This window comes from Tachypleus tridentatus, chromosome 5 (assembly GCF_004210375.1).
Source record: "Tachypleus tridentatus isolate NWPU-2018 chromosome 5, ASM421037v1, whole genome shotgun sequence".
In the NCBI taxonomy this organism is placed as follows: domain Eukaryota; kingdom Metazoa; phylum Arthropoda; class Merostomata; order Xiphosura; family Limulidae; genus Tachypleus; species Tachypleus tridentatus.
The window spans coordinates 34107166-34119878 of record NC_134829.1 but is presented as its reverse complement, the minus strand read 5'-3'; the positions used below and the strand labels follow the sequence as shown (position 1 = coordinate 34119878).

General features: G+C 32.8%; 1 protein-coding gene across 2 annotated transcripts in view; it reads right to left on the bottom strand.

Annotated features, from left to right (window-relative positions):
* The window catches only part of LOC143250900 (uncharacterized), a 30846-nt gene that overhangs the window by 13510 nt on the left and 4623 nt on the right, over positions 1-12713 (bottom strand). For both annotated transcript variants that reach the window (XM_076502069.1, XM_076502070.1), the window contains exons 2-7: positions 9418-9601; positions 8581-8844; positions 7190-7616; positions 5087-5525; positions 3723-3857; positions 3100-3181 (exon numbers count right to left, since the gene is read on the bottom strand). In XM_076502069.1, coding sequence (XP_076358184.1) covers positions 3100-3181; positions 3723-3857; positions 5087-5525; positions 7190-7616; positions 8581-8844; positions 9418-9582 — 1512 coding nt within the window. In that variant the 5' untranslated portion in view covers positions 9583-9601. The remainder of the gene's footprint in view (positions 1-3099; positions 3182-3722; positions 3858-5086; positions 5526-7189; positions 7617-8580; positions 8845-9417; positions 9602-12713) is intronic.

The window sequence follows — 12713 nt, the reverse complement described above, 5'->3', positions numbered from 1 at the left end:
AATCAGAAAAGAGTAGGAAACTGATTGAGACAGGACAGATGAATCGCAGGGCAAAAAACCTGGAGAAGGTTGGATGATTGGCTTGACAGCTCTCAGTGACAGAAAGGTCAGCACAACCTTGGATAGACTCAGGTAGCTGGATCATGAGTCAATGGGAAGGAAATCATTACAGGATACAAAGGTGAAGAGGAAAGAAAAAAGATGAAAATCCTCCTCACAAATCTTGGATCACCCACAAATCAATAATGAATAAACACCACAGAGAAACAAAATCACCCAAACATGCCTCTGTTGGATGTGAAACCACCAGAAAGTCATTGTAACTCCTGGTGGAAATGAATCCAACTTTGAGACACATAGTGAAATTAATGAATCCAAAGTGGTAAAGGAAGAGATGTTGCAGGATGGGAAACAATTATGAGAGAGGATATGGTATCAGAATGAGAAAACAAGTAACCAAAGATTAAAGAGTAAATTTGGACTCCCAGAGGTCATGTGATTCCAAAAACTCTAGAAAATTTTCAAAAACAAACTGATGGAAAAAGTGAGCCATCCAGAAGTCACAAATATGAGGGTACAATAGATGGACCTGTGAAAAGACAATATCTTCCCAACAGCAACAAGTCCATTTGTAAAGGAATATGGTCAAAGAAGACAACAGTGCCAAAGAGGAGAAAGGAAGGAAACTGTCTCCCTAGAAAATCCTCAAGGGATTGGTGGAGTGCTTCAAACAGAAGGTGTATGCTGAATAAGTATTGCAGAACAGCTAAAAGGGGCAAAATGAATCACCAGCCCCCCACAATGGCAAAAGTGACTGAATGCTGGAGTTTAAAAAGGGTTGATCAGCTTGCTAATGTGCCAACACATAAAAATCAATGTCCATGGAGGACATGCTAACACCTAGATATGTATATGTAAAAACGGCTGGTTTGGGTTGAGATTTTTTTTTTTTAATTTTATGCAGAGGAGATACACCTACTTAACAACGGACTTAACTTCGCAATACCACCTAGGTACATTCCAACCATAGAAATTAAAACATGTTTAGAAGATCTAGCCAGGAAACTTGTGATACTTTCCACAGAAAATAAGAAAACAATAAAAATTTCCAACAGAAAGAAGACAACTTCGACAATTTTATTGACATCCAACAGTCAAACTTCCCACAAAAAATCAAAAATTTATATTTTCCAGAAACACTTAAAAACATCTTAAATGATTTTTTTAAAGAATTTTCTCCCAAAACCGTCAACATAATTTCACAAAATAGAAAGCAAAAAACAATCTTACAAATTAAGACATTAATTCCATTAAAAACCTAAAACAAGACAAAAACATAAAAATTCTAAAAGCAGATAAAAAAAACACTATAGTCATAATGAACACGAACCAATACATCCAAAACAATGAACATCCTATCAGACAAACAAATTTAAACCAATACACACAAATCCACACTAAACAAAGACACACAAAACACAACTAAACAAAATACTACTACAAATGAAAAAAGCCAACACAATTTCACAAACACTTTATTCCTACCTACGTAAAACCGACTCACGCACACCACAAATATACGGCATCCCCAAACCTCATAAACCAGATTGTCCATTACAACCAATAATGTCCACATATGAATCGTTTAATTACAATCTTGGTAAATACATAGCATGGGCATTCTCCAAATATGTAACATCAGCCAGCTCATTCATCAAAGACTCTTTTAATTTCAAGTCTCATCTTAATCAACTTAATCATAAAGCTTTAATGGCCAGTTTTGATGTTATATCTCTCTTTACAGAAGTTCCAACCGCTGAAGCCTGCAAGATAGCCTTGGAACTCTACATCCAAGACCCTAATCCATCAATAGACATTCCCAACAACCAATTAGCAACCCTCATAGAATTCACTATGATGAAGACAAACTTCATGTTCAACAACCACAACTATATAAAAACAAATGGCCTAAGCACGAGCAACCCAGTATCACCAGTTCTAGCTAATATTTTTATGACACAAATTGAAACATGAGCAATTAACACAGCATTACATCCACCACTATACTGGTACAGATATGTAGACAACACGATTGTGGGATTCACATCTACAGAACACTTAATTTTTTCAATCACGTTAACTCTATACATCCCAACATTAACTTCACATGTGAACAGGAAGAAAGAAATCAAATATCATTTCTTAACCTCAAAATTACAAGGACCGATACACAATTTACAACAGAAATTCACCAAAAATTCACCCATACTGGACTATACATTCCTTGGGACTCAGCACATGAAACAAAACAGAAACTCAACATACTAAGAAACCAAATAAACAAAGCCATAAAACTATGCTCGCCAGATAAAATTAATGACAAATTAGACAAAAATAAAACAATACTTCATCAACACCAATAAGTTTCCTCCACAAACTGTAGAAAACATTAGACAAAATGTGCACACACCTAGACAAAAAGTAAAATCAACTAACAAAAGTGAATATATCTCAAGAATTAAAAAATCACAAAACCATATACTTCTGCATACCACATATTCCCAACATCAGCAGAAAATCGAAAAAATTCTGCACTTGATCACTGCCTAATGAGAGGTGATAATTCAGTAGAACTTAACTGAAATGCATAGGAAGATTGTGTTGCACTCCTATTGATGGAGGGTTGTTGCATTATTTACATGTGAGACAAAGTTGAACCACATTGGCTGTGTGGTATTGATGTCCAAGGCTTGTGGTATGAGAAAAATGTATTGCATATAGAGGGCAGCACTGAACAAGAATAGCCATATGTGTGAGTGTAGGTAATACACCACATTAGAAACTGCTAATACTATCATAAAAGAGCTTAATTTTAAATCTTAATAAAGTTCTTTAGAATAACTACAAGTGCACATAAAAATATGGAATCAAACAATTAGCACTGTTAAAATAAGCATTATTTTAACTTAGTATTCTTCCCCTTTTCACTTTGTCTTTTTTAGTAAATAATGTAAATATAAACGTTTTCCTTAATAAGAATTCTACAGGAAAATCCTAGAAGTATTTCATCATCTATATAATATGCTGTTAAATACATACCCAATTCAGATCTGTTCCTTTTCCAGTGTTACACACTTCAGCCTGGTGGGAGTCTGGCACACCATCACTACTACTGTGTCGTCTACAAGAAACAATTATATCAGTGTCAGCTTCATTACTGCATCTCACTAAACTAAAAACAAATTATAACTGATCTCCTAGAAACAACCTGAAGGAATGTACTTAAGGTTTAAAAGTTTCATATGCTTCAAGTATGTTAAACAAAACTTTCATGTTTTCCACAGAACATTTGAATTTTCATTGACAGAGTAGAATTTTTCACTATTTACAAAATGTTCTGACATAGAATTAAAATCAATTTCCATAATACCCTGCAGATATTCTAGAATTGGAATGATCAAATCAAGAAATGTACATTCTTTGCCTAAAGTTCACTTGTATCTAAATATTTTTGAAACTTATGTTTTTATTACCAACTTATTTATTGTTTCAAAGGGTGAAAAGTTTTACTTCTGACAAGAGTATTTTCTTCACGATAATGCCTAAAATGTTTCGTGGACTATTGCAAAGTTTAATCGTTTTAGAAAATTAAATATTCAATCACTTTAACATACGATTTTCTTATATATACTCTACACATTACAATTAAAAATGTTGAATACCTTTGTCTGACAGAAGCAACCAATTCTCTTCCAACAAAATCAAGCCCAAACGAAAAAACATCACTGTCTTGCCCATTGACTGAGGAGGCATCATCACTAGAACAACTATTCTCTCCCTTCCGCATTGTATTCCACCTGTAACAGAAGCAAAAACGCTAGCTGAAACATTTCTAAGGTAACAGAAGATTCTATTACAGCCCATGAAAGCTAGTAAACAGAAATTCCTCTTCTAATAACAACAGAACCTCTTGGTATGATGAATGAAGTCAACGACTGTGGTTCATGAGATTTAGTAGAATGTTATTTTGAGTATAAGCCAAAATCATTTGGCTAAAGGATAAAAAAAACAGTGATTACATACTCCCAAATCTACTTTGAAACTTGTATAAAGAGCCTATAGGAATTACATGCTTAAAAATAAAATGGATACACTGTGATGTTCTTAACACATCTTTTGGATTACTTTAGGAATATTTTTTGATTTGCCATTTTCCAGATCCCTCTTTAAAATCCCATAATCAAAACTATTTATCTTGTTTGCAAAGTAATATTTCAGTTGAAACAGAAATCTGCTGTTAACCCACTACACAGATTAATTAATAATTAATGGATTTTCACAATACATACATATTAAACAACAATCTATAATAATAATCTTTCAATCAATTTTGTTTATATAAACAGGTACCAATTATTATATTCATATCTTTTAACATCTATAACAAACTTTCAACCAATCAATTTTTTTAATATAAACAAGTACCAATTATTATATTTGTCTCTTCTAATTATCAGACAATTTTTTTTCTTACCTAGAACAATCTTTTATATAATTTTTGTTACTCTCATCGATGGACTAAAAGAATTTTTAAGAAATAAAAAATTTTTAAAATTCGAAAGGAATGTTTGTTTGTTTTGAATTTTGCGCAAAGCTACACGAGGGCTATCTGAGATAACCATCCTCAAGTTAGCAGTGTAAGACTAGAGGGAAGGCAGCTAGTCATCATCACCCACCACCAACTCTTGGGCTACTCTTTTACTGATGAATAGTGGGATTGATCATCACATTATAACACCCCTTGGCTAAAAGGGCAAACATGTTTGGCATGACAAGGATTCAAACCCACAAACCTTGGATTACGAATCAAGTGCCTTAATCACCTGGCCATGTCTGGTCTAAAATGAATGAATAAGATATCTATAAAAACTATACTTAAAATAATGAGAAGGACTATTTAAATCAGTAATAATGACAGCAAAAACATTTCCAATTAGTTATGAAGACACAAGTTACATAGAATAATGCAGCAGCTTCAAACACATAACAATGTAAATACACTAGATCTACAGATGTAAAACTTTACCTCTCCCTCTCTGCATTTTGCCATGCAATCAAAGAATGCGTATTCTGACTAAAACTGCAATTTTCACTGTTCAGTTGGCTTCTAGTCTGTCGATCTGGTTCTATGCATGAAACTAATTTTGGATTTTCTGTCCAAATCCAGTTTATAGAAGAGAAACCAGCAGCAACATTATGGTTATTCATCTGTGGCCATGTTTTCTTTCCATCTGAGCTGGACATTGTATTATTAGCATCAGGAAATATGTGAACTGCTGAATGGTTGGTCATCAGTTCTCTACTGTCATACTTAGAAGAAATTGTCTTCCAAACTTCAGAATTACTATCAAAGTCACACACTGTAGGCATTTGTCTTAATAAGGAGCTAGAATTGTGCTTCACTGGTTTCCATGATAGCAAGTTTATAACTTCATCCAGCTCATTTGATGTGTCTTTGGAGTGCTCTAGAATATTTAATAATTTCAACAGTATCAAAATGTTCCATTTTACACACTTTCTAAAAGAATGCATCACAATTCTAGGTTATCAAATACCAAGTAGGCTTAATAAAAAATGCATTTATTACATACATGCTGAATGTGAAGTAACCATAAATAACTCATTCTAGAAATACACTGTAAGTTAGTTATTTTTTGTTTATAAACTATTTATTTCAAATTGTATTTACATTTTTACACTCAGCTGTACAAAAATTCACTAAAAAGTTTTAAATAAGAGAACTTAAGTAACATTAAAATATAACAACAGAAATATAACATAGTGTGAATATCAAAATGTTCATTCTTATTTACCTCTAACTGACAAAGCTCTCAATAAAAAGACATTAATTTACAACAATAATAAACATTATTAAATTTTTTACAAGTATTCACAATAATTATTGTAATAGCATTTGCATCAAAATTATTCATTCAATCAGTGACTTTTATGAATGGGGCTATATACATTTGAACACAATAATTTATAATGAGTATTGCAGGGGCCATCAAATTAGAAAATAACTATTGACAAAATATATCACAATTACAAAAAGTAATCTCAATTATTTTTTAAATTCTTCTCAATCTTGCATAAAATTAAAACAAAACGTGAAAACCACAAAGTGCTTTAAGAATTGAACTTGCAAATAAATAGTAATTGCAATACTACACCTAAAACTTGATTAATTTCTCTTTGAGTTATTGAGAACTCTTAACCTGTTCAGAGCCGTAGACGAGATAACTCATCCCAGCCGATCGGTAACAGTGCCATGAATGAGTTAATTCGTTGTCAATAATACCTAACTTCAACGCTAGATGTTAGCACCATACATGCATTTGACCTACTTACAAATTGTTTCACTTTCGATCCAAAATGGTGTCACGAAAAAAGTTACAAAATGAAGAAGCATTAAAGTTGTATTTTGAACTTGGTTCAGAGTTGCTGTAGCAGCTGAAATACTTGGCAGTCAACAGGTAAAAGTCAACAATGAGTGCAATGTTATCTTTCCCACTTATAAAGGTATACAACACAACATACCAGAATTATATAACATAATACTGGCCATAACAGTTGCTCCTAAATACCTAGATTTATGTACAGCCACATATGCACCTATTCTTTGTGATTATGTTTAAACAAAACCTTTATGGATGCTCCTGTTTTCTATCTCTGGGAAATTACTTACTTTCTGTAGCCTGTATCATAATAGAAATTGATATAACTTTAGAAGTATATTTAAAGAAAACAACCACAACACATAAAAAAAAATATCCATAAAGCATGAACTGAAATTTAATCTTTCCTCAAATACTTCAAAATTAACTTTATTAAAAATAAACATAGAAAGGAACAAATGCTAATACCTAGTTTTATATTTTGGGGGCAAAAGCTAAATTTGGAAAACTAGCAGTGTAAAAATTTTGTGTTATTAAAAAATAGTATGCATTGCTATGGGGTAAATTAAAAACTTGAAACATCAATAACCAAAAAAAAATTCTTTATTAAATTGTGGAACAAATTCAACACCTCTCACAAAAATCAGAAAAGTATGTCTTCTCCAATATTAAATCTCAACATTAAAAATCTACATAGCCTCATATGTAATATAAAATTTTGAGATTCAAACCTATTTGAGAACCCTCTGAATTGAGATGCAACGATCCTGTCTGATAAAAATTTGAATTTGACCATGTGAAATTAGGTGTCATAAGTCCAGCTGGTGGTCTTCCTTTTTCACCAAGGTTCATTGATGGACAACTAGAAATCTGGCCATGAGTGGAAAACTGACTGTGTATAGATTCAACTGTTGCAGGTTTTGAGCTACCAGTGTATAGTTTATCAAGCACTTGGCCAAAATGTTTCCTTATTGTTACAGATAAGTTGAAGTTTTCTGGGACCTGACTATCATGCCGTTTCATAACTACAGCCTCCCTTTCATGTTGAGTAAACCTATCTGATGAGAAATTCCTTGTGATCTGTGATAATGCCTTCCATGCAGCAAGTGAGAATTGAGCTTGTAATTCAACATAAGAAAGAAGACACAGTCCTATTGCCTGGAAATAAATTATACCAATATTTTACTCGTATCATTTCTATCATTGTTATTTTAATTAAATACACAATGATTATGATTATTGGGTACAGTAAAACTATTATTTTTTACCTACAAAAGCTGGAGCTACATACAAGTTTAATTTTAAAAGGTAAATCAATTTACTGTCTCAGATTATCATACCTTTGAAATATATATACATGTGTATTATTTATCATATTTGTAAACCAAAATAATTAAAAGGTAAGAAGAGCCTTTAACAATACACACATATATAAAAGAAGGAAACTAAGGGTTTTAAAACAAGTTTATCCAAATACTTGAAAAAGTAAATTTCCTCTCTGTTTTGTGCAGAGAAACACCATTCAAGTTGCATTCTTTATATACTGAGCTTTGACACCATTACACTGTAAAACAAAAGTCTAACCTTGTAACAAAGTACATTCAGAAAAAAAAAATGATACTTAAACCTTATTTATAAGGCTAATATCTGGTGGGATCACACTAAGCTAAAAATATGTTCTTCTTGAAGATTGGTTAGTTGGTTTGGTGTTTTATGTTGTAAAGCAACTAGGCTATCTGTGGCAAACATCTGGTAAAAAGTTAAAATTAAAGTAAAACAAGGCAAAGTTGAATTTTTGAATTAAAAACATATACAGCATTAAATCCAATTTTTACATTTAGTCTACAACAGTAAGAGAAAAACTACAGTAATACAAGTTGTAAAGGACTTTCTGTGGCATAATTGTAATTATCGTAACTTCTTGAAGAAACTGAAATTCTGTTTAGAAGAAATATATCATTGCAGTCAAAATACTTTGTCAAGAAAATACAAAACAAATCTACAGAATTACTATCAAATATAGAAATGTGTTATTAGCAAGATAAAATCACCTCAGTTATGCAGACACACCATAGTACTTCATGGTTAATTATAAAAATACAACTTACAAAAAAAAACTCACATGGATATGTTCAAACTGAGCATCAATTTCTCCATCCCCATCCATGTGTTTGTTTTCTCCTTCCTCTAATCTGTTCAGTATGTCTTGAAGACTCATCAAGGTTTCGGTTTTCACTGCAGCACTAGCACCAGCTGTGGCTTTGCTGATTTCATCCCATGCATTGAGAAACTGTGAAGCTACTTCCCAGTGAGAAGGTACTTCATTGAATACTTTGAGAAAATTCTGGGCTAAGAGAGTACCAGCACCACAAAGAGTATTGAGGGCCTAGAAATATGACAAAGATATATCACACAAACTGTACACTAGAAGAAAACAAATTAATTAGCCTACATACATAAAAGAATTATTGAGTTATTTTCAGCATGCATTATATGTTCTTAAAATAAATAATCTATTCAAAACATATTGCAAATTGTACAATTACATATAACAAATTCACAAGTGGAAATAATGACAGTTTCAATATCTAATGTCTAGTTTCTTCAAATATCAAGAGATTGACATATTTATAAGATAAATATTTTATTCCTCACCCATATAAATGTATTGTTTTTAATGCCTTACAACAGTCAAATATGATCAAAATAGCTGGCATATCAAGATCTGAATTTAAAAAAACAATATCTACAAATTAAAAAATATTATGCAAATAATATTTGAAAAAAATCACTCAAGCTGCTTTTCTGCTATCATATTGCATTAAAACAAACCACCAAGTAGATTAAAATGAACCTCCAAATGATATAGTGACTCAAGTTATCCTCTTAATATTTTTATAGAACTTTTATAATCTACCCACTTGTCTGCATGTAATCTTGTTGTAATAACTCTCCTTACCTGAATATATGATGAGCAGATATCAAGGCAATTGTACAAGTCACTTGACATAATGAAAAATGATGATTTTGAAGCTGACTTCATTGTAGTATTCCCTATTCCTTGAGTATGGTGGGCTAGCGGCTTGTTCAAAACAAAATTTAAATGGCGTCGTAAATTGGACATTTTGATTAGTCAAAAATGGCTGAAAAACAAAAACTAAGTACTAAAATGTGAAGAACCACTTTACTAGGAATTCTTATATACATTACTTACCATAATTTATTTGTAAAGCCACTATGCTTTTATACAATGATACTACAGTGTAACTTTCAAGTAAGTGAAACCATTTAAAAAGTAGAAAGTGTTCCAACAAAAAAAAAACCTTTCATATCTTGAAAAATGTGCTATCCCACCCAATGTTTCAAATATGTTGAGCAGGACAGACTTTTTGTTAGTGTTGAAATTTTCAACTTACCAATGTAAATAAAGAAGTGTTTATGGAATACCAATTCTAATGAAAGGGACACAAATGTTCTGGAATTCTTCAAATTCAATCTTCAGTATTTTCTGTAAAGGATAGGTCTTAGATCATTTTAAGAAATGGCTCAACATCTACCCCACTGGCTTTAGACCTATCCTTTACAAAAGATAAAACCTTTAGAATTCTGAAATGTTTATCTGTGTCCCTTATGATGTATGTAAGTAAACATGTTGTTCATCATAGCTATCATAACGCCTGTTACCATCATGCTTCATTTTCCTTCAAACACATCAGTTGGTAATATCATTACTTTTAAGTATAAATCCATTTAACACAAAATCTCCAAGACAAGAAAAGCAGTTTTATGAAGTCAGTATTGTCCACCTAATTCTGGCAGTGGACCAATCCTGCTGACCTTATTCCAGTATAGACTGTATCGTATGCTGAATCTGATGGTGTGTTGAGCATCAAAAATGGTTACAAGATAAAGATATTATGATACTTTTATCAGAGTTCATGTGAGGAACATTTTACCACAAATCACGCTGCAGTCATAGGTGATGTCTTATGATATACTCACTACTTCATGTCTGAGACATCTACAAAGTCACAAGGTACTCTACACGTTATAAATGTAACTGATGTGGATGGAATAATGATGAAATGTCAGTGGCTACAAAAATAAATCATAAAGCATTCAAAGTAACTTTTGTTACTAAGGGCTTATCTTTTGAGGACCAGATCAAGAGAAACATCAGTAATCAGAAACAAACCAAAATGAAATAGTTTGTTGTCTCCCTTCTAACCTTGCAGCACCATAATAGTAATGTCCTCAATGAAGAGCACATCATGCTTAGTTTCATCTTTTGAAATCCAATTATGCAGATATTCAACCTGGAAGTCTTTGACTCCCTTTCAAGTAAGCAGATAAAGCCAGGTTGGATCCATTAGAACCTACTGCTTGGATAAGTCTAATGTAAGCAAACTCCAAAGTGTTGGCAAAAATGGAAGGCACTGCACACTTCCTAAAGAAATGTGAAGATAGAGAATGAAGTTACAGACCATTACTGGTTAGAAGAGAGTCATAGGCAGAAAGAAAAGTGATTGGTTACTCAGTTTACTGAAAAAAATACACTAGGCTTCCGCTAGCCATTAGCCACATCGCCATTGGCAAAAAGAAACAGCCTGTGGCTAAAAAATTTAGTGTTGGTTTTGCCACAGTGGGGAAAGATAATTTTGGGCCTTGGATAGTTTTCCTTTATTTATTCTGCTCAAGTTTCAGTCTTAACAGTTTTCATGGTTTTTATCACCATCCACACCATTAATGATGACAAATGACCAGAGGCGCCCGCCAGCGAGTTGAAGAAACAAGAAACGTCTTTTAAAAACTACCACTGACTGTAATGTACATTTTTTTTTTTATATATGTATTTTTATGATTTCAGGGATATGACAACTAACAAATTAAATTTTTAAAACAATTACTCAGCTGTGCTAATGATTTCTTTTATTTTCATTTCTTATGCTACATGTTTGATGTACACAAACAGTAATCAAAGAAAACCTGACTTTCGTCAAACCAACACAGGTGTATCAGAGTGGAAATCCCAAGTTTCGTTGGACATGTGTTTGAATTGAGATCATGACAACTCCTAGATCAGATAAAAAGACGTCTAAACAGTTAAATATATAAAGTTTTTTTCAAAAGAAGGTCAAAGCAACAACATCAACTGATGGTGGGAAATCCACTTCCAAAAGAAAAGACAGCTCTGAAAAACTGAAGCTTGCAGCAGTGATCAGAATGTCAATGTGAAAAAAATATATACACCTGCAATTTTCATAGAGTTGTTAAAGAAACTTGGTTTTCACAGTTTCCTTGGCTGGAATATGTTTTCCAACAAAATACATTTCATTGCAAATTATGCAGGGACAACAAGAAGACAAATATTTATGCTACCACTGGGAAAACTGCTACTAAGCTGAAAAGAGATGACTTGGTGAAGCATGCATGGTCAGGAGATCATCACAGTGCAGTAGCATCACAAGTTTTGAAGAAGGACATGTCAACTGCTGCTGTGAATGTGGGGTGTAAAGGTGGCATTCAGGCACAGATGGCCACATCACTTGTACAAGCAAAGGAAGCCATCCCAACTGTGAAGTTTCATTCCCTCCTTTCACTACAAGTATTCAATGTAAGAATATTCTTCATTCTAGCATTAATAAGATAGTTTCTTTTCTACAGTATTTTCTTAAAACAAAAGACAATTTGACAATTTTCTAAAAGTGAAACATTTTGAAAATATCTATCAAAAATTAATTAGCTACCCAACTTTTCCAAATATCTTTGTTCATTACATTAATTGGTGGTCTTATTTCAAAACACAAGTTCTTATATTTTTTCAATAGGGAGTGACCTCTCTAAATAAACTACAGACTCGGTCACAAAGTGGAACAGAGAGCTTCATATACACCCACAGCCAGTCTTTAGATGATATGTACAGTGCCCTAAATCATGTAGTTCAGGATGAAATGCAGGCAGACTTTCGGGCATCGCCTCTCCCATTTTTTGCTCTTGAAGCAGATGAAGCAAATGATGCAGGAAACACCTCTATACTGATAATTTATATCAGGTATCTTTCATCATTAGGTGAGGTTACAAGTCGATTCCTTGCTGTGCATGAGCTGACCAACACTGGGGCTGATTCTATCTACAACACAACGTGCTCAGTCATGGCAGATCGAGGATTGTTTGATGTTGACTTGGTTGGACTTGCAACTGATACAAATGTCATGGTGGGAATAAAAACAGGTGTTGCTACAAAATTTAAGGAGG